This window comes from Sus scrofa, chromosome 1 (assembly GCF_054392235.1).
Source record: "Sus scrofa isolate SSC_HxYL_T2T_F1_AM1 chromosome 1, Sscrofa_HxYL_maternal_Yorkshire_Landrace_v2.0, whole genome shotgun sequence".
Classification (NCBI taxonomy): domain Eukaryota; kingdom Metazoa; phylum Chordata; class Mammalia; order Artiodactyla; family Suidae; genus Sus; species Sus scrofa.
The window spans coordinates 155,091,495-155,113,441 of NC_139383.1; the positions used below are offsets into that span (position 1 = coordinate 155,091,495).

General features: G+C 49.9%; 1 protein-coding gene across 27 annotated transcripts in view; it reads left to right on the plus strand.

Annotated features, from left to right (window-relative positions):
• APBA2 (amyloid beta precursor protein binding family A member 2) overlaps positions 1 to 21,947 on the plus strand; it is a 243,651-nt gene that overhangs the window by 198,661 nt on the left and 23,043 nt on the right. For 15 of the 27 annotated variants that reach the window (XM_084976673.1, XM_084976632.1, XM_084976662.1 and 12 more), the window contains 2 exons: positions 738 to 774; positions 18,860 to 19,005. In XM_084976673.1, the coding sequence (XP_084832799.1) occupies positions 738 to 774; positions 18,860 to 19,005 (183 nt within the window). Of the gene's footprint in view, positions 1 to 737; positions 775 to 18,859; positions 19,006 to 19,821; positions 19,858 to 21,947 lie in introns of all 27 variants that reach the window. The other 12 variants (XM_084976612.1, XM_084976564.1, XM_084976586.1 and 9 more) reach the window with 1 other exon arrangement.

Genomic DNA, 21,947 nt, shown 5'->3' on the forward strand with positions numbered 1-21,947 from the left:
AAGAAAAAAAAAAGCTAAAACAGGATTACTCAATGGAGGCATCATTGACGTTCAGGGCCTGATCGGAAGGGCTGTCCTTGGTGCTGTGTGATATTTAGACACATCCCTGGCCTCGACCCAATACATGCTAGTAGCAGCCCTCCTCCCCAGATAGTGACCACCAAAAATGTCTACAGAAATAACCAGATGTCACCTTGGGGCCAAAAATCATTCAGGTTGAGAACCACTCTTCTAAACCAACAATGTGGTTTTAAGAAACAATCCCATCTAAACCTACACTACTGTGATGGAGGTTATTAAAAACAAGTTATTTCCCTTTGTTGGACAACATAGTTTAGATGAGGTTTTCTAACCTTGATGAAATAACTATGGCCACCCATAGAGTGGTGTCCAGTCTCCTTTATCTTGCTTTTAAAGATGTACCCTGGTAATTCTTATGCCTACAGTTGGAGAGCCATTGGGTGTGTGTGGTCTCCAGGTTTCCTTCTAGCAGTGACACACTAGTCTGAGGGTCCCTTGGTGTTAGCTGGTGGCCTTTTATACCTCTCATGTTTTCTCATGAGACAAATGTCATGGTGCCTGAAAGACACTGGTTTGCTGTATGAGGCTGACTTTTTGGGAATACCAGTCCCTCATAGGGTTTAGCTTTTCCCATTATGGCAATCATATTAGCCTAATCTTATGGGCCACATACTTACAACTGGTGTGAGTTTGTCTATTTTCATATTTCCTAACAGACAAAGAAGGTGGCATCATTTCCAAGTTTTGTGGCTGGTAAGTGATCGATTTTTCTCTCTCAGGGGGGTGGTTGCATTTTTATGTCAAAGCAAATGGTACTATTACTTTTGGTTGTCTACTGCAAAGCTTGTTTAGAAGCTCACTTTTAAGGTGAGAAGGCAAGGCGCTGGGCCTTTGATCGATTGAGCACTTCATAAGCCTCTGTTTTAGGTAGAAGGGGGGCAGGTCCAATTGATTAGGGAACAGTAGACCATCCCATTTAATTACCCTTTCCGTAATGGCCTCACCCATGACACTGATGATTGAATTAATAGATTGAAATGTGTCTGTATAAGCAGCTAATTACAATCTAACACTTTTGATTAGGGTGGATATAATTGCATCCAAATTCAAGCTTTTTTTTTTTTTTTAAGACTCTTCATTTCTTTCCACTCGCCTTTTTTGAGAAGGTTAGTGTTGCATTTCAACATCCAATTAAAAAACCCAACTGATCTGTTCTGCATCACTTTTTGTGGGGGTGGCGGGAAGGGTACACCTGCTTGGCTGTTGTCTGAAGGGCATCAGGGAACCTCCAGCAGTTCCTTTAGAATGTCCTCCAACCACAAGATAGAGAGCCTCTTAAGTAGTGCCTTTCTCTTGGCCAGGAGGCTGTTTCCTGCTCTTGCTAGTGGGTTATGATAAACAATGTGAAACTTACTAGTTCTTTCAATAAGTTGCTAATTGATTTTTATGAATATTTGTGTGAGCAAGGTAAATCTTCAGAAATAAATAGCTTTAAACCTTTGCTACCCTAGTTTTCTTTTTTAACTAAGAACTAAAATCTGGGAAGCTGGAGTCCTCAAATTCTCTTTCGAGGAACTGGTTTGAACCAGGGTAGTTTTAACCAATTCAAACTGGTTAAAAATGAATTCACTGGCTCCATCTGGTTGTGGCTGATTCCACATCACGCTGACTGTGTTGTGCCAACCGGATGAAAACCAATTTTGGACAGTTGTAACCAGTACTACACAATTCAGATGGTCTTGACTCCATTTTGACCACTTTCAGTAGGCTCCAGTAGGTTCCACTCAGCACTTTACCTGTGGTTTTAGGTATGTTTTAGTCGGCAAAGACTGGGTCACACTGTTTTCCATCAGGTCACAGTATATCATGGTGCTTCCAGTCCAATTTGCTAGCTGTGATTTCTCCAGGACCCAGTGACTGGCAGGACCAGCCTCTTTGTAGGGGAAGGATGCAGCACATCTCAACTCCAGTCTTCTTGGGGGTCAGGATGCCAGGATGCGCCTGTGCCAGTCACACTGTGCCAGTGATGGAGGCTCTTGCAGACCGAAGTAGCTCACTTTCAACATACCATTTCATGGGTGCCATTTGGGCAGGACTCCCTGAACTGGTCTGGGGGAATGATTTGGGCGTTAGGTGCCTCTGGCTCTGGGATCAGCCCCAAACCTGCAGAGGGGGATGGTGGAAGGGAAGCAGGGTCAGTGCCTGGGTTCCCTGAGTCATGCCTCTGGCTGCTGACATTCGGGAAAACTCCCTGCCCTGTATCAGCTCAGATGGTTCTAGACCAAATCAAAACAGTTGCCTCCAACCAGTCCACACTGGCTAAGGCTGCTTGTGACTGACTCAGACTTTAGTGTTTCCCATAGAAGAGAAGCCCTTTGACTGTTACGAAAATGTAGAGATCTTAAAGCAAAAGCACATCCCTTAACAGTAGAGAATTCATGTGCCATAAAGTCTGCCTCAGCAACAGGAAGAGATGATGATGAAAAACCTTAGACTATAATGAGTATGGGAAAACCACTCCCAAATCAGACACCTTTATCAGTTAGGAATGCATTTCGATGCCAGCCACTTCCCACCCCCCCCCCATCCTGTGAGCTTATCCAGCTGGGAAGCTTCTTGTATGAAGAGGTCAAGAGGTAAGTGGCTGCTGGGTCCATGGCTTCATGACCTCGGGGTCAGCAATCTGCTTCTCCTGCCTTCCCCTCAGGCATGGCACCTCATACCCCACCGTGTCTGTGGTCTCCAGACAGTCCTTCCTATTTCAGGCAGAAGAAGAGAAAAAAGGGCAAAAATCCACACCAGCTGTGGTAGACATGGGAAAGATGGTGGTTTGCAACCTTGGAGGGTGCAGAGCTTTGGGCTTCCCATGGAGGGTCCTTTTTGGAAGTGGACATGTCCCTTGAGAGGACCCTGAAATCCATGCCCATGGAGTGATTTTAACATGCTGTCTCCTGGGACACGAGGCTGTCACACCAGGATGGCCCCACACACCCTCCTTGATGGGAGTTTCTTACCCCTGTGCTTGAGGCCAGCTCCTGGGTGGCTGTGTGGACGCTGCATGGACTCTTGGAAGAATCCATCTGGCAGACTCTTCTTCCTGCCTTATTCCTTCTGAGGAAAAGGCCCCATGTGTTTCAACTCATGAGTCCGAGTGATTAGTTGAACCTTAAAGACCCTAAGGGCCTCCATTTCTCCCATCGGCTGTGCCAGTGACTGCACCCTGAACTTCAGTATTGCCTGTCCCTGGCTCTCCAGGAAGGAGGGGAGCATGTACTTGTTAAAACCCAAATGTCAGTGCTGGTCCCAGGCAGTGGAGCCCCTCAGTGGAGCTTCAGCACCAAACAAGAGGTCAAAAGAGTGTGTTCTGTTCCTCATGCTGTTCTTCTCCTGGTCCAGCAGCCAAAGTGTCCTGGGCCATCTAGACCCCATCAGCACTTTTGCCCTGAGCTGGGATGCTGCTCACTCTCCAGTCCAGTCCTACAGGGCCCTACCCCATCTGTACCTTGTCAGTTTCCACCCCAGGTGCTGGGAGATCACGGGCCAAGTCCCTGACTTCCAGGCCAGGGGCTGACTGGGGCCCTCAGGTGGTGATGAAGCCACATGGCCATTTTAATTCCGTGAGCACTTCAAATCTGAGCCTTGGTTTGCTCTTAAGCAGTTGGGATGAACCTGTTCAGAAAAGACTCCTAAGTGGAAGGTAGCTCTCACCTCCTCCTCTGCAGCCTGTGACGGAGACAGAGATCCCTAGCCCAGAACAGGCCTGGGTGGGCTGGTGGGCCTTGGGTCCTGGTGCTGTTGGCTAGAGGATGGGAGTCAGGAGGGAACAAAGCATTCCAAAGAGGGGTTGTGAAAACCTAAAAGACTTCTTGTTACAAACAAAGCAATATTAGATCTTTTCCTCAGTACTCCATTTCATAGCACAAGTAGGGCTTGGACATTTTTTTTTTTTTTTTTTAGGGCTGCACCCTAAGCATATGGAGGTTCCCAGGCTGAGGGTCAAATTGGAGCTGCAGCTGCCAGCCTACACCACAGCCATAGCAACACCAGATCCAAGCCCCATCTGCGACCTACACCACAGCTCACGGCAATGCCAGATCCTTAACCCACTGAGTGAGGCTGGGGATTGAACTTGTGTCCTCATGGATGTTAGATTTGTTTCTGCTGAGCCATGACAGGAACTCCTTGGACATGTTTTAAAATGGGATCTCTTATTCACTAGTAGAGGTTTGTTAAGATTTCTCTGAATAATGCTTGGATCAAGCCAAGAGCCATAAGAATGAAAAATGATTTCTACCCTGAAAATCCTTATGGTACCTTCCCCTTTTCTGTTTGCACATCCCAGACCCTTAATCCCTCTCTGCAGTGGAAGGCACTGTTAAATGTCTTGTAAATCTTTCCAGAAATTTCCAGGACATATAAAAACCTATATGGAGACCTTTTTCTTAAAATGGGTATTGCGCTGGCCACATGAGTCTGACCTTAGCTCTCCTCTTTCTTAGTAGATCATATTTCTTGATAGAGACAACAAATATAGATCCACCTAATGTGTTAAGTGGCAGCACAGGATTCAGTGACACAGACACGTGATGGGGTATTGATCAGCCCCCTGTGGACCGATGGCTGCATGGTTTCCTATTGGTGCATCAGTGGTCAGCCTGGTGGCTGTGTCTTTGTGATCAAGTGTGAGTTATTTTAGAGAAGCACTTCCTGGGTAGAGCAGGGTTACAGGCTAGCAGCACACCAGCCTGAATAGAGACACTGGATCGCTTGCCAAGAGGGGGACCAGGTTACAAGCTCTTCATTGTATGTGAGAGTGTAGGTCACCAGTACTGCATGCCATTCCCTGCCCCCACTAAAAAAATGGTATCTTCCTGATTTCACATGCATATTTTTCATCGACAGTGAAGCCAAACACTGCCGTATTCATACGCTCATAAGCTGTTTGTGTTTCTTTTCCTGTGCATCATGTGTTTCTTTCCTTTGCCCATTCCTCTGTCAGATTTTTGGTGTTTCTTAGTGACTTGTACAGTTCTTTTCATATACAGGAAATCAGCCCTTTGATTTATATTGCAAACATTTCCCCCAGGTTACAGTTATCTGTTGAATTTCTTTTTTTGAAAGGGAGTACCTTTTAAATTTTTCTGAACATTGTATGTGGTCAAATTTATCTTTTTTTCTTTGAGGTTACTGAGTCTTTGAGATTAGTTTGACCTTCACACTCCTAAGATAAGTTTTTGTTTTTGTTTTTGGTAGTGTGCAGCCAGGGATCGAACTGGCGCCACAGCAGTGACACCACCAGATCCTTAACCTGCTGAGCCACCAGGAAACTCCAAGATTTTTTTAAAAAATAAAGCTTTCTTTTAGAACTTTTATGATTTTATTTTAAATTAGTTAAATATTTGATTTTTCTGAAATTTATTTTGGCACATGGATACAGGAAGAGTTATTACCTTTTGAATGTTTTATTCCAGGCAGCTTACCAGTTGTGCCAAAACTATTCAAAGAATCTTTTTTTTATCCCAATAGTTTGAAATGCTGCCTTTATCATGTAAGAAATTGCCGTGTACGTGTAGAGCTATTTCCAGATCTGTTACACTCAGGTTCAGAACAAGGCTGCTTGATTTCCTGAGGATTGTGGTTCATTTTATCCCTGGGTACAGCTAGTTCTTGCCCTTGCCACCATCATTCCTGTCCACAATTTCTGGGATCCTCTTGCGTATTTATTTTTCCATAGATACTTTAGAATCAGTGTATCTACTTAGGCAGTAAAAATTCTTAAGGTATTTTTATTTGGCATGTCATGTGTTAAACTTATGTAGGGGACATGGCAGCTTTATAATAGAGAATCTTAACCCCACAAGGACTTATCTCTCCATTTATTTAAGCTCATTTAAGCTCATGAGTAAAACTTTTTCATAAAAAAATACAACACACAGGAGTTCCCTGGTGGCTCAGTGGGTTAAGGATCCAGTGTTGTCACTGCTATGGTTCCTGGCCCAGGAACTTCCTCATGCTGTGGGCACAGCCAAAAAAAAAAAAAAAAAAAAAAAATCCAACATACGTATTTTTAGCTTATTCCTTGGTGTTTTTTTCCCTTTTATTGTTCTTGTAAATCTTATCTCTCTCTCTCATTGTTTTCTCCTAACATGTTACTATTTGTAGCTTACAAAGAAAGCTCTTGATTTTTTTAATATATTAAATTGGAAGCAACTCCCTTAATGAATTCTCTTATTTTTTGAATAGATTTTTAGTTGTCTTGGGGTTTTCTTGGCATACAGTCATGTCATCCACAAATACTGCTTTGGGGATGCTTCCTTTCTTGTTTTTTGTTATTTTTTTCTTCTTGTCTAATTGGGTTGGGTACAAGAAACCATGCTATTTGAATAGTGATTTCTTTTAAAATGATGCCTTTTTTTATTTGGCTGTGCCTGTGGCATATGGACATTCGAGGACCAGGCATGGAACCTGTACCACACTAGTAACCCAGAGCCACCACAGTGACAGCTCAGGATCCTTACTCTTACTGAGACACCTGGGCAATGCACAACTTTTTGAAAGATAGGCTCCTTTAATTTTTATCACAAAAATTTCAAATGTATACGGAAGTAGAGGGGATACTGTGATGAACTTCCTGTGCCTGTCACCAGCTTCAGTCTTGACCTGCTCGTGGCCGGTGTTGCTTCATCTACACCCTCGCCCTCTAGATTACTGTAAAGCACATCTCAGACCTCACGTATCCTCTAAATGTTTCAAATATGCATCTCTTAAAGATAAGAAATTTGTGTTTAAATCTACCATCACACCTAAAATAAGTAATCATCTCTTTGTGTCATGAAATCCCCAGGCTGTGTCTGCCTTTCCCCGTTACAATGTGTTTCCTCGAATGCAGGTCCAGCTGAGCGTGGTGCAGTGAGATTAGCTGATATATGTCCCCTTTTCTTATGTGTCTTATTTTATAGGTTCTCCATCCCTCTCTCCTTTTACTCTCTGACAATATTGTTGTTGCTGCTCTTGTGGAAGAATCTATATCGCTTGTTTCATAGAGTTCCCTGCAGTCTGGTTTTTGCTGATTGCATCCTCCTGGGGTTGTTGCTATAAAATGGTGGGTGTTTAGATAAAGATTTAATCTGGCTGTTTGGGGCAAACCCCCCCCCCCCCGCCTTCACAGGTATTGGCATTTTTCCATCCGGAGGCACATGCTCCCTCTTTGCTCTTCTTCTTATAATCTTAGCAGCCATTTATGATTATTGTCTATATCCATTAATTGATTAGAGGTTGAAAAATAATAGTGTTCTAATTCCATTGTTTTTCATTTTTTCTTAGTTAGCTGGGGTTTCCCTCTGCAGAGACACTTCCCTCATTAAGTATTTGTTACCCTATGTATAGTTCATATATAGGAAAAGCAGGTTAACTATTTGATTCCTTCTCTTGATTTCAAAAATTTTAAATTAATAAGTTTCCCTAACAAGCTCTAAAGATCAGCACCATCAGGAACTCTTGGGTTGAAACATGGTTGGTGTGTCTCACTGTGTCATGGATGTTATCCTCACTGGGCTTAGGTTGTATGTACCATATTTGGCCAGTGGAAGCCTCCTTGGGTTGGTGTCCAGGTCCTATCAGTATGACCCCAGTCATCTTTGATAGTTTCTTTGCTTTCTGGTATAGCTTGATATCTTACCATCTTAAACATCTTAACATCTTAAACATCTCTTTCTTCAGGACAAGAATAAGTTGTTTCTCCAAGGAGCCCCAGAAAATTGTATTTAGAGATCACAGTCTGTCCACTGTGGGTGCTCATTGCTACTGATTTGGTCAGAGAGGTAGGAAATGTATCTGTGGTAGGGAGATGGCTCCCAATGAACTCCACCTCCTGGTATTCATGGCCTTGGAGAACCCCCTTCCCTTGAGAGTAGGCTGGACACTTTCTCTGGCCTCTAGTATACAGAATATGACAAAAGGGATGTCACTTCCAATATAGGTTACAGAAAACCTATGAGTTCTTTCCTATTCTCTCTTGCTTTCTTGCTCTGAGAGAAGCAAAATGCCACACTGTGAGCAGCTCTGTCCGATGCCCACAGGGGGTCTCTGGCCAGCAGCCTCATAAGTGAACTTGGAAGCAGATACTCTCCTGTCAAGATGGCTACAGCTCTAGTCATTACAGTGACTCCAGCCTTGAGAGAGACTGTGATCAGAGGTACCCAGCAAAGCCACACCCAGATTCCTGACCCATGGAAACTGAGATAATAAATTGTATATCATTTTAAGCTGCTGAGTTTTGGGATAATTATGCATATGTATATATAGGTAAATAATATGCTGTATATTTTTAAAATAAAATACATCATGATTCAGGGAGTTCCTGTTGTGGTGCAGCAGAAATGAATCTGACTAGGAACCATGAGGTTGTGGGACCAATCCCTGGCCTTGTTCAGTGGGTTAAGGATCCGGTGTTGCCATGAGCTGTGGTGTAGGTCGCAGACGTGGCTTGGATCTGGCATTGCTGTGGCTGTGGTGTAGGCTGGCAGCAACAGCTCCGATTTGACCCCTAGCCTGGGAACCTCCATATGCTGCAGGTGTGGCCCTAAAATGACAAAAGACAAAAAAAAAAAATTGTAATACATCATGATTCATCCTGACCCTTTGCTAGGACTATAGGGTTTTTTACATTTTTACCTTTTCCTGTGCCCCAAATCCCTGATCTCAAGGCTACCAACATAATTTTGCACAGAATAGCAATACCAGAAGTTCCCTTTGTTGGTCAGTGGTTAAAGAACCTGACTAGGAACCATGAGGTTGCGGGTTCAATCCCTGGCCTTGCTCAGTGGGTTAAGGATCCAGCCTTGCCATGAGCTGTGGTGTAGGTTGCAGACACGGCTCAGATCCTGCTTTGCTTTGGCTGTGGTGTAGGCCAGCAGCTACAGCTCTGATTTGCCCCCTAGCCTGGGAACCCTCCATGCACCATGGGTGTGGCTTGAAAAAGAAAAAAAAAAAAAAAAAAAGAATAGCCATGCCAGTGTCACTGTTTTATTCCACTGATCATACAGCAGCCACAATATCAATGTCATCAAGGACATAGGATTATACAGTAAGGATTTATTTGCATTGACTTTTGTCTTTAGAGTTTAGCCCACGGGGGATGTACCAGCAAATCATTTTGTTTGGCAGTCATTCAGAATAGTTCTCTTTGTGATTAGGTCATCACTGCATACATATTTAGATTCATTTTTCTTTTAATTCTTAGGAATTTGCTTTTTAAAATTCAGTCATTATGTAATTATAAAATACACAACGTCAAATATACGGAACAGGGTATATGCAAAGAAATCAAGTTTCTTTCCCTATCACCCCTCCCCGAACCCTTTCCTTCCACTACAGATAAGCATTTTTAACACTTCACGTATTTTCATTATAACCACATCTTCCCCTTTCTTAGGTAAGGAGTTAAACACTCTTTTCTCTGTCTTGCTTTTTTCACTTAACCCTAAAACCCGGTGGTGATGCTGAAGTGCCACCCCATGCAGGGCAGTGTATGGAGGACTCTGCTGCTCCAGAGACACACCCGCCCACCCCCCCGCCGACCCCACTCCTGTGCAGATAGCTGTCCCCTGTGCAGGAGCACTTAGATGGTTGCCAGTTTTTTTTGCTATTACAAATTGTGCTACAGCAAACAGCCTCATGCATATGCTTTTTCCTATTTTTGCCAGTTTTTATATTCATTATGCTTTTTCTGAGAAGGAATTCTCCCAAGTACAAGAAGTTTTTGCATAAAACCTATCTTGGGCAGATTTATGCACTCATTGGGCCTGGCTTTGACTTCCTTCCTCAACTCCCTGTTTTTGAGTCACTTCCTCCCAGTGGCCAGGCACTTTCTCTCGGTCCAGTGTCTAATGGTCCACACTGTGGGGCCCTCAGACTTTTTCTTAGTGATTCCCCAGCCTGCCTGCAGACCCAGGTGTGGCCTCTCCCCTCACGTGCCCTAGGGGTCTACTTTTCAGACAGTCTTCTCCTTTACATCAGCCTCACAGGGTCACCTTTAACCTTTAGCAGCTTCTCGGAGGCACAGTCCATGGCCATGTTGGGGCATCTGGCTCTGGGACAGGCTGGTGAGGCTGGAGAGGCAGTGGGGGCAGGCAGAGCCCTCCCAGGGCCAGGACCCCACACCCAGGTCTGAGGCCCAGTCTGTCCCTCCCTCCTGCTTCCTTTCCCTGTGCCAGTTCCAGATCCCTTCCCAGGCCAGCTCTTCCACAGTCTGTGTGCTGCCTAGATGTGGCCTCCATGCTCCTTCCCGCCCGTCCAATCAGGGCTGTGACCTTCCTCCCAGTCAAGGCAGGTGCCCCTCTTCGCCTTGGATCCACCCAATCTAACATCTTCTTCCACAGTATCTGTTACTCTGGCTACGTCTGAATGCGCCCTGCATCCATCCACGCCCCCACTCTCCCTTCTTCCTCTTCTCAACTGGGATTTGGGACTGGCTGCCTCCTCTGCGCCTCCCTCACTCTCATCCATCTGCCCCCAAGGTCACTTGCTGGCTTCCTCATCCCTCTGCCATTGAGCACCAGGGCCTTTCCTCCCACCAGTGTGGTCCCAGCTGGGGATGCCTGCTTTTCTACCATCCTTCTTTCCCTCCCTTCCTCCCTCCACCTTCTCTGTCTGTCCATCCCTCTCTGCCATTTCCTCTTCCACTGCCTGGGTGGAGAGTGTGGGAGCTCAACAGAGCCCTGCCTCTACCTGGCCCCCTCCTCCCCTTGATTCTTCTATCCCTTTGGCTTCGCTTGGCATGCATTTCCCCGGGGCTCCTGAGTCCAGCTGCCTCCTGAGCTTCTTCATGGGACTCTGGGCTCCTGCCACCAAACTTGCCCAGAATCCACCCCCGATCTCAGATCTCTCTCAGAGCTCCTCCTCAGTGAGCAGCAACTCGGTCCATCCAGCCCTGCAGCCAGCTGTCCTGTCCTCCTCCTTCGGGACCCTCCAGGTCCTACTGATGGAACCTCTAGGGGAATCGATCTGTCACTGTCTGTCTGTCCCTGTCATCACCCTGTTCCACACCATTGCCATTACCGTCACTGTCATCTTCCTCATTATCTTTATCGCTGCCATCATCACCATCACCATCATCATCATCACCATTGCTTGCTGGGACTCCTGCAGGAGCCCCTGCCGCTCTCTCTCTCTCCCCTCTGTTGTTTTCTTCTCTGCAGCCTGAGTTATTTGCTAAAGGCAAGGAGGTTGGGCTCCCTCCCTCCCCCTCTAGTGACCATCCTGGGTGTGGCCCCAGGGTTCTCACATCTGGCTAGCACTTCGTCTAACTACTAGCCTGTCCCCTGCACCAAGCCATGTGCACCTCTCCCTGCTATCCCAGGGCCTTTGCACCTGCTCTTGCTTCAGCCTAAGAAGCTCTCTCCTCCTCTCTGCCTATGGCTGTTGATTCCCTTTTGTGCTCCAAAGCTCAGGCCAGAGGGCAGCCGCTCCAGCTCTCCCTAGAGAGCAGAGGGTGCACTTCCCTGCTTCTCCTCCCCAGGTACTGTCCTGCCTCCATGCACTCACTATGGGCTATCCTGGTGCAGTTATTTTGTGACTATGGGACCGTCAGCCCATGGGCTCCATGTCTTCTGTAACAGCACAGGGCCTTATGTATACGAGTTTAGAAATGCTTTGTACCTGAGTCAATGACTGTGATCTTGGGTCAGATTATTTGATGCCACATAGACCATCCTTATTTGTAAAATCAGGACACCGAGGCTTGCTGAGGGCTGGAGGGGTCTGGCGTGTTGGGATGGAGGCAGCACTTGGCTTTCTGACACCCACAGTCCTATCAGCTGCCCTCTGACTCACCCGGCTGCCCCCTCCAAGCCCCCAGGGAGCAGCAGGCACAGGTGAAGGAGACAACCTGGTGCCAGGCCACTGGCTAGAAGCCTCACCACCCACTTGCAAGATAATCCCCCCAAAGGTAGCAGGGTGGGAGGTCCAAGGTGCAGCTCTGGGGACCTCCCATCCCTTCCTTGTTCAGAGAAGCCAGTGGGGCCTCTGGTTCTCCAACCAGTATTTCAGACGAAAGCTTCCTCCAACAGGGAAAACCCTGAGCACCTTATTCTTTTTGCCCAAGCTATGCAGGACACTGATCCATGTATGCACATATATGCCAAACAAGGAAAATCAATAGAAAAAACCTCTCTCTGGGGAAACAGAATCTCCTTTAAACCTCTCTCTTGTTCCTTTGTTGTTCTGTCTCCCTCTGGTGGTCTCAGCTTAGAGTTCGTTCAAGAGTTGAGCCAAACAAGAACAGTTCATACTCAAACATGCAAGGCCAGCTGCTTTGGTCTGAGAATACAGCTGTTTGATCCTTGGTTCTGCTGTGATTGGAATCCAGAGCCATGCCTGTGAAGCTGAACTTACCCCCGCCCCCATACTCACTTTCCAATGCATGTGGGACAGAGAGGGATCTTAGTGGCAGGTGGGTGCTGGAGACAGTAGTAGTTCTTATTTGAAGAAAGAGCAAGGCAGGAGTGACAAGGACCCCCAGTGGAGGGGCATTTGCTGGAATTGCAACAAAGGCCCCAGTTCTCCACTGGCCTGGCCCCAGGAAGCAGGTATCTGTAGGTGCAGGTGGTGGACCCCACTGCCTTGGATGGTGTGCCCTTCACAGCATGACTCTGTGCCCCTCTGGTGGAGTTGGGGTAGCCTTTAATAGTCTTACTCTGGGGCATGGAGCAAGACTGGAAAGGTCTGGGGAGCTGACCAAGGCCACCTTGGGGAACTGGCCAGGGGATCGTTAGAAGACAGAGCCTTAGGAAGCCTACCCCACCTTGGATGAGGGGGCACAGAGTGCCATCTGACCCCCCCCCCCCAGACAGGGCCTGGGGACACTTTCTGAGCACAGGGTCCTGGGCACTGGCTCAGATGTGGGGTGGGTGGTTATCCCAGAGCTTCTGGGACCACCCGGACCTTCTAGAACAGAGTGATGTCATCTAATGGTCACTAGTGGTTACTGCAGGGAGGGCGAGTGACTTGGGAGGGTTTGGCAGGTGACTCTCTGCCAAAGAAGAACCCTGCAACCACATTAGCGAACAATGGCATGAGATGGTAAAGGCAGAAGTGCAGGGTGGAGGCTGCTGGCTTGTGCTGGACACCCTGTTCCCTCTGTTGAGGGTGGCTTCTGCCTCTACCTGGCTGGTAATAGGCCCCAGCTTGCCCACATGTGGACCATGGCTGCTATGGATGGATAGGGAAGGCTTCCCTGCCAGTGCCCCCCTCCTGCCCTGCTGCTTCCCCGTCCCATTCCCCCATCCCTTCCCCTGGCCCCTCAAGCTCTGCCCAGCTGGGAGAAGATTGCTCATCTCCAGAGCAAGGACACCTGAGATGGAAGGAGCAGTCTGATTTGATCCTGGCCGTGGAGCCCTGTAGGGGTCAGCTTCACCCTCGACATGGACGGGCAGGAGGGAGTGGGTGCCTTCCTTGCGCTGCAGCGTTGAGGGGGGGAGTCGCATTTCCCACCCCCACCTGGCATGATTCCCCCTGCTTTTTTCAGTTTTAAAATACTCATGCCCATAACACGCATGTGGATAGAGCCCATCTCTGCTCCTAGGACACTGCTAAGCCCTGGCCCTGCCTCACTGAGCCCTGGGCCTGGGGTGAGTGGGTGCCAGGGTCAGTGGCCTGGGGATTCATGGGCTCTGGAGTGGGACTTTTCCTGTCCTGTGTTCTCTGAGAGGCTGAGCACAGTGGCAGGCTCCCCTGTTGCTCGCCCCACAAGGGGTGAGGAAACTGGGCCCAGAGCAGAGCTGCCCTACAGAGGGCCTGGTGTGTCAGTGCTGCCTTGAAGCTGATCTCTCTCCAGTCTGTGCTGGGCTTGGTGATGATGGTGCTTTATGACTTTAATAATTTGGAGTACCTGCCCGCAGAAATCATTTCTTCCTGCTCTGCCCCAGAAAGGGCCACATTGGATCTGTGGGCATGGCTGTGCCCGTGGGCACTTCACCTCAGAGCTGTCCTTAGGTGCACAAGTCCAGAGCCATGATCACAGTCCCCAGAAAGATGCTGCACTGACATTCATGTGTGCACATGTGCACCTGTGCGTGGGGGCATGATACGCCTGACCCACTATGGGCTTTCAGGGAGGTGAGGGGCTGGGAGGGTCCCTGAGAGTCCTGTAGGTGACGTCCTATTGCCCGGACCTGTGGGCAGCGGGGGGGGAGGGGGGTTGTGCTGTCTTATCAGAACCCATGCTGACCTGGAGGTCAGAGTGGGTGGCCAGAGAAATGTGGGTGAGGGGATGGACAGAGGAGCTGTGGCTGGCCCTGACCTTTGGGTAAGAAGACAGTGAAAATAGGATATGAAACCCTTGATTTGAACATTTCTTCCTAGGCCTTGTGCTTTTCTTGTGTTGCCTTTAAAAAACAAAACACTGAAAGGGTGAGATGATAAACCTGCCAGAAGCTAGGGTGCCTGGAGGACCCCTGCCCCTCCTTCCCCCACCCCCTCCCTCCCTCCCTTTGACCTTCTCCAGATCCAGCCAGGTCCGCTGCCTGGGAAGAACCTTCCTCGAGAGATGCACGCAGTAGGGAGGCCATGCTGAGGGCAGCGCTGCCCCTCCACCTAGCCTCACCTCTCCCTCTGTTGGACCCAAGGCTCTTGAAGGGCACCCCTGCCCCCTCACAGCAGGGGATGCTGCTTTCCTCTAGACTCAGATGACAGAGATGGGCTGAGTGAGGACTCCAGGGTTTCACACTTGTAGAAAGTCTTTGCCAGCAGAATGTGGAAGTTGGTGTGTGTCCGTTTGTGGGACAGGGTCAGTGACTCGTGCAGGCAAGGCTGGGGGCCGAGGGCTGGGGTCTTGGGACTGCTTCCCTGAGGGTCTGGTTGAGGGTCCACAAGAACTATCAGGTTCCTGGAGGGGAGTTCCTGTCGTGGCTCAGCGGTTAATGAACCCGACTAGTATCCAGGAGGATGCGGGTTCGATCCCTGGCCTTCCTAAGTGGGCTAAGGATCCGGCCTTGCTGTGAGCTGTGGTGGAGGTCCCAGATGTGGCTCGGATCTGGCATTTCTGTGGCTGTGGTGTAGGCCAGCAGCTACAGCTCCTATTGTAGCTCTAGCCTGGAAACCTCCATATGCCACGGGTCCCACCCTAAAAAGACAAAAAGACAAAAAAAGCAAGATTCCTGGAGGAAGCCACTCAAGCACCCAGGGAAGGAGCTGCATCCCGGGGTGGGGGTGGGGCTGTGGGGGGAGGACTCCAGGGTCAGTGGGGAGAAAGGGATCCCCAGGCAGTGGCCTCATGATGCTAGCACCCTCTAAATCTGTGCCATTGGGACAGGAGCTGACCTGGGGCATTCTTGAGCTGGGACATGCCAGGGCCCATCATTGCTAATGTTGGGTTTCTTTTAAATTTTGGAATACTTTGCCTGGTTCTAAAGCGCTGTATAAAATCAGCAGGAGCTTCGGCTCTGGTGTGAAGAGATGGTCGCTGCTTTTTTGCATCTGTGGTTTCCCCGAGTGTAGGTCTGCTGCGAGGGCCCTAGATGTAAGTCCTCAAGGCTAACAGCAAAGGTTATGACCAATTTTGGAGCTTTAATCTCAAGTCCATGGATCTGGTTTGTTGGATTGAAAGTATAATGCGTAGGTTTCCCCCTGGGGAATTCTGGATAGATGCTGTATCTTCTCCCGAGGTTTAAAGAGAATGAACATTTCAGAGAGTAAGTGTAGAAACCTGCCCCGAACCCAGTATCAGCCTGAGGTTGTTTCGTTGAAGCTGCATCTTCATTCTCGGGGTGACAGTCTGCTCAGTATGTCCCCCACTGAGCCCCGGGAGCAGGGATGGGGATGTGGGCAGGAGCTGGGACCCCAGTGTGTAGAGTTCTGGGATGATGGGGTAACAGGCCAGGGAAGCTTTCCCACCCCCACATGCATACACCTAAGAGTGGGAACCCCAGGTGAGGGTGGGAACCCCTATCCTGAGGGCAGGGGAGGTCCTGAGAGGCTCACAGCAAGGGAGGGAAAAGGATCAGGTTTCTAGTCTAGAAGGGCCCTCTCAGCAGCATGGACGTAGACCCAGGTCTTAGTGCTAGTGGCTGTAACAGAGAATCATAGGCTGGGGGGCTTAGAAACAACAGAAATGTGTTTTTCCCATTTCTAGAGGCTGGAGGCCCAAGGTCAGTGGCTGGTGTGGTCAGCTTCTGGTGAGGGCCCTCTCCTGGGGTGTAGATGGCCGCCTTCTTGCTGTGTCCTCACACGGTGGAGAGAGAGCTTGCTGGCTCTTTGGGGTCTCTTTCAGTAGGGCGCTAATCCCATTCAGGAGGGCTCCACCCCCATGACCTAGTCACCTCCTAAAGACCCCACCTCTCATTACCTGTTACGTTGGGGGTTAGGATCTAACGTATGTATTTGGGGGGCACACGCACATGTGGGCCATTGTGATTCACATGGGCTAGTTGAAGGTGACTCTAATTATCCAGACTGAAGTGGGGTGATGGTGGTGACAGAACTGGGGGGAAGTGGACAGACTCCAGTTAGGTTTGGTGGCAGAATGGACTGGACTCGGGCTGGGGGTATATGGGGTGAAGGCCTGTGTAGCTGGGAGAGGGTATTGTCACTGTCCGAGATAAGGGCGGTGGCAGTGCCTGGGTTGGTGTGGAGGGGAGTGGGGGTTTACTTTGGGCGTGTTAAGATGGACATCCCTGTGGGGCCTCCCAGGGGAGCCACAAGCAGGCTGTTGAGTATGTGGGGCTGGGCTTCAGACAGCTAAGGTGTCCTCTGCAAGTAGGGGACCACAGAAGCTATGGCATCTGTGGCATCTGTGTCGCAGGGAGAGTGGGCAGATGAGAGGCGTTTCTGCAGCCAAATCCCAAGGATGTCAGCATTCAATGGCTGGGTCTCCACCCTGATGGAATGGCCGTAGAGGGAGGAGGAGACCATAGCCAAGGACACGTGCTCAGGAAGGAGGCAGTGGTGAAATGATGACCAGAAGGGCCTACTGGATGGGAGGGCACAGACGTTACAGGTGCTGTTGGCACTGTGGTGTCCACAGAGCAGTGAGGATAGCAGCCAGGCCGAGACATGCTGAGGAAGGAGTATGGGCACAGACAGGCAGGCCTTTCTAGACACTTGGCTTCAAGAGGGAGGAGAGAGGGGCCCACCTGGAGGCAGGGATGTGGTGAGGGAGGGTTTAACCCTGTGGGGGGAGACTGGGGATGTTCAAAAGCTGCAGGGAGATCCAAATAGGACTCTGTTCAGTGCACGGAGGGAGGGGAAGGGATGGAGTTGCAGGGGATCCTTAGATCCCTGTGGGGGCCCCACTGCTGCACAGGAAAGCAGAAGGAGGGCTGGTCAGATGCCCCTGGGGGCATGGGCATATTTGAGAGCAAAAGGTGATGCCGTCAAGGACAGAGAGGGAGGGGCAGCCGGAAGTTCAAGAGGATTGGACAAAGGTATGAAAGAGCCCTGCACAGCGGCGGGGGAGGGGGGGGAGGGGGGGGAAAGAGCTTCCCAGAGGAGCCCATGAGGGTCACCAAGGGGTTCTGAGGGCATTTAAGGCCATGAATTTGTAATGGAACCACTTTGCCTTGCTGGGGGCTTTTTCCAGCCGCAGGCCCAGAGGAAGCATGGGTGGAGTGTTGCCGAATCCCTTGGGGATGTGGGGTGCGAGAGCTGAGGGCATGGAGCAGGTGGGATTGACCTGGTGGACAGTGGCATCCATGCTGGGCAGGTAGATGATTTCAGAAACAGTAGGTCAAAGGTGAGACCACAGGACCCTGGCCAAGGGGAGGATCAGGAGGAGACTGCTGGCCCTAAGGGCCAGGGAACCACAGCATATCCAGCTGTGGACACTGGAGAGGCTCCAGGCAGGCCAGCTCAGGAAGGAAGGGAGCCTGAGGGCCAGGGCCAAGGTTCTGAGAAAAGAACTCTGGCTGGAGGTATGCAGTGGGAAGGAGGAGGCAAGCAGTGAAGAAAAAGTGGTCATGGGCCTCAGAGGAAGGCTGAGTGATGACCCCCAGGCTGGCAGACTGTGGACTTGGGGCCACATCCCTGGCCACTTGATTTTGTGTCTGAAGCTTTGCTGGCCCACAGCTAGACCTGCACAGGTACACACATTTGGGCCTGCTCTTGTGCTCCAGGTGCAGAAGTGGCTAGTTGCACAGAGACTGCACTGCCTAAGATCATTTGCATCTGGCCTTTTACAGAAAAGGTTTGCTGACCCTACCCTACAGTGGTCTGTCCAGTACAGGAATCACCTGTAGTCACATGTGGCTATTTATGCCAATTAATTAGGATTGCGTAACATTCTAAAATTCAGTTCCTATGTTGCATTCACCACAGTTCAATAATTCCAAAGCCACCAGAGGCCAGTGGTTCCCATATTAAACAGAACGGAGATGGAACCTTCCAAGGCAGTAGATGGAGCAGGGAATATGTCGCCTAGCCTGGACCTGGGGTGCATTGAATGGGAGGGGCCAGAAAGGCCTTGTGAGGGGGCTGCAGGCAGAGCCCTCTGCACAGAAGCAGAGGACTGGAGGGCAGCGGGCATTTGCCTCCAGAGCTCCCAGAGGACCCTGGAGCAGGCATGGAAATGTTTGGGAACGGGTGCCTCTGGGATTGCAGCACGTGCCTGTCCCCCTGGAAGCCCAAGTGCCTTGAGTGACAGCTGCCTGGAGCCCCAGAACTGCCCTCCTAATACTGTGCATGCAGTTTCCTGGCCTGGGTGTTGATTTTGTGCAGTTACTGGCAGAGTGTGCCGTGGAATCACGGGGCAGGAGCCCAGCTTCCTCTGCTGGCTGCAGACAAAGGCGATGTCCCTGATGCCTGGTTCGTTTGTCGTCCAGGAATCTGATAACTGTGCCCCCTTCAGTTCCAGGGCCCTGTGAGCCAGAAGACCTCATTGATGGGATCATCTTTGCTGCCAACTACCTGGGGTCGACACAGCTGCTTTCGGAGCGGAACCCTTCCAAAAACATCAGGATGATGCAGGCGCAGGAGGCTGTCAGCCGGGTCAAGGTAGGGGCAGCCCAGGAGCACCTTGGTTCAGTTCAGGGGCCACTGGAGCCGAGTGGGTGACACAGGACCTCTGTCCAGCTCTGACCCTATAGCCTGGGGCGCAGAGGATGAAGCTCATTAATGAGGAACTGCCACTGCCCCCACCCCCAAATGCAACTGTTAAAATATGACTCTTCAGAAGCATTCCAGACCCAAAACATGTATGTATGGAGCCTCCCATCCCATGTTGATAGTCTGTATATCTTTAGTGCCAAAGGGCCTACAGAAGGGGAAACAAAGAAATTATATGTTTTATGTAAATTCCTGACCTCAAGTAAAACCCTTTGGTACTTACAGCTCTTGTTTGGAAGGGTGGGTGCGGCGGGGCAGTGGGAGGACAAAGCGAGTCAGCAAAGCCAACAGGTCAGCAAGGAGGGGTGTGGTGGTCTAAGGAGGTGCCCCTCTGGGCCACATGGGGGGAGGGGGAGGAAGGATGTCAGCTGGCCCCCTCACCCTACTGTCATCGCTTTGGCAAAGGGAAAGGGGGTTCGAGGCTTGAGCCCAGTGCAGTGGTTGAGGGAAAGGGAAGCAAGCCCTGGGCCCTCCCCACCCGTCAGACCCCAGCCCAGCTCCAACCACTCAGCCTCTTCTCCATCCTCAGTGGTGCCCTTGTTGCCCCGGGTGGGGTCAGTAATTCCACATGCTTCTGATCACCCTGTGTGCTCCATGGGCTGGGAGCTGCCCCTGGGGTCTTGACCGTGGGATGGAAAGAGCCCTCCTGTGCCTTCCTTCTCTTTGTGCCCATCTGTTTTTTTTTTTCTCTTTCACGCTGCTCAGAGGATGCAAAAGGCTGCTAAAATCAAGAAGAAAGCGGTGTGTAGGGTGTGGGGGTGTGCTTGTGTTTCTGTGGCGTGCCTTGTGCCGTTGCGGGGGGAGGCTAGGAACAGAAATGATGTAGCAAACTTTTTTTCCGCTTCGCCAATGCCAGACTTTTGAATGAAATCACACTTTTTTTTAACCGCCCACTTACAAAAGCATTTACTCATTGCCCTTTTTCATTTTTCTTTTTTGAGTCTCCATGAGCTAGAGCATGGCTGCTGCCGTGATGTTGCTGTTGTGTGTAGACATTTTTAAATGCAGCATTTGATGTGACTGTGTGATGCATTTCATGCCTAGGCCCCCTGTACAGAATTAATTAAATCGTTCTGATATTTAAAGACTCATTAAGTTTAATTTACTGGATCAGGACGATGAGAAGCTCAGTTTTCCCAGGAGGTGCTTTTTCTTGAGAAGTTTCTGGAGCATGGGGAGACTTTTAAAAATCTCCGGTTAACCTAGCTCTTTGTTCATCAGCCTCATCATTTAGTAAACACTGAGCATATTCTAACCATTGTCCTGATGTAAGAAATAGCCAGTCCTTGGTGTCTGAGGGGCTGGCTTGGCCCCGGCTTGTTGCTTAAACAGTAGAGTTAGTCTGGATGTGCCCTCCTGGAACCCCGCCTTCTGGCGGTGTGGTCAGAGGATCTGTCTGGGGTCTCCCTCTGATGTTTGCTTTTTGCCCAGCAGCCTCTCCTTTGATTCCTCCAGCTGCAGGAGAGGAAGGAACTTGAGCATCTCTCTCTGCTCAGGCTCTCTGCTGAGTGCCTCCAGGCAGAGCGGACGGGGCTTGCTTCCCCTAAAGGAGGTGGCTCCCTGCCCACAGTTACCTGGTGCCCCCCTGGGCAGCTGGAGCAGGAAGGCAGTGTGGACCACAGTCTGTTCCTCAGACCTGAGGTCAAGAGACGTCTGAGGGGTTGGGCGCAGGCAGACCCAGCTCAGAACAGCTTCAGCGGCCAGCCAAGGCCAGCTGATGATCTCCCTGAAAGGTGCTCCTTCTCTCGGACAGGGAGCAGCACAGGCTTATTCCAAGGGCCCCCTCACTGGCCTGCCCACAGCTGGCCAGGCAGACAGTAATGGGAGGGTTTTCCTAAGTGAGCCGTGTCCCCAGCAGTGTCCCCACACCCCTGACTTGCTGGTGACTGTAGGGTTACGGTCCCCATTGTTTGTGGTCCTTCTGTAGGGCCTATGCTGCTGTACCCCTCTTCCTTCTTGCAGCAGGGGGTGCTGATGGGGCGACCTCTCTGTCCCTCATCCATCTCCCCCCAGCTTGAGCCCAAGTCAGCTCTGAGTTTGCCCCTGTTCTCCCATCAGGTGTATCACAACTCTGGTTTCCTCCAAAAGTGTCCCTAAAACCAAGGTCCAGACACACCTGTTCTACTTCTGGCCCAATTTACTTTTTGGAAGGAAGATTTTGAGCACAGTCCCACAATATCACCTTTAAAAGTCTGTGGATGTAGACGAGAACCTGATCCTTAAAAACCGAGAAGAATGTAGTTCCTTCACGGTCCTGCAGGCCATTTTCAACAGCAGCAGTTTGGACCCTTCTGTTTATAGTCAGTTAAAAGCAGTGTCACCCTGTGGTAGACCAAGGGCCCCAAAGACCTTTTCCCCTGAAGACTGAAGAAAAATGCAGATTTGTCTTTGTAGTCTGGGGCCTCTCTGCGACTCAGAATTCTTAAGGGATAGTCAGCAGGGGGATTTTGATTTCGGATTTTCTAGTGAGGAATTAAATCACAATTTCTACTCCTTTGAAGTGAAAGATACACTTCTCTGGGCACCCCACTGACCACAAATGACTGTTTACTTCAGTGGGCAAACCAAAGCACTTCAGTGGGCATTTCATCACCACTGTGCAGCAGTTACTGGGGTTCCCACAGATGTTAGAACCTGTGACAGGCAGTCCTGGCTTGAGGCAGACCCGGAGCGGTGCACTCAGCTTCCAGAACATTCCTTTACACATCACTAGCAGCCGTGCGATGCACCTACTCAGGAGGTGATTAAACGGGTGTTTGTGGGACGGCTTCTGCCGGGTCCTAGAGAGAGGCAGCACGTGGTCCAGTCGGGGCCCAGCTTCTTTTAGGGCT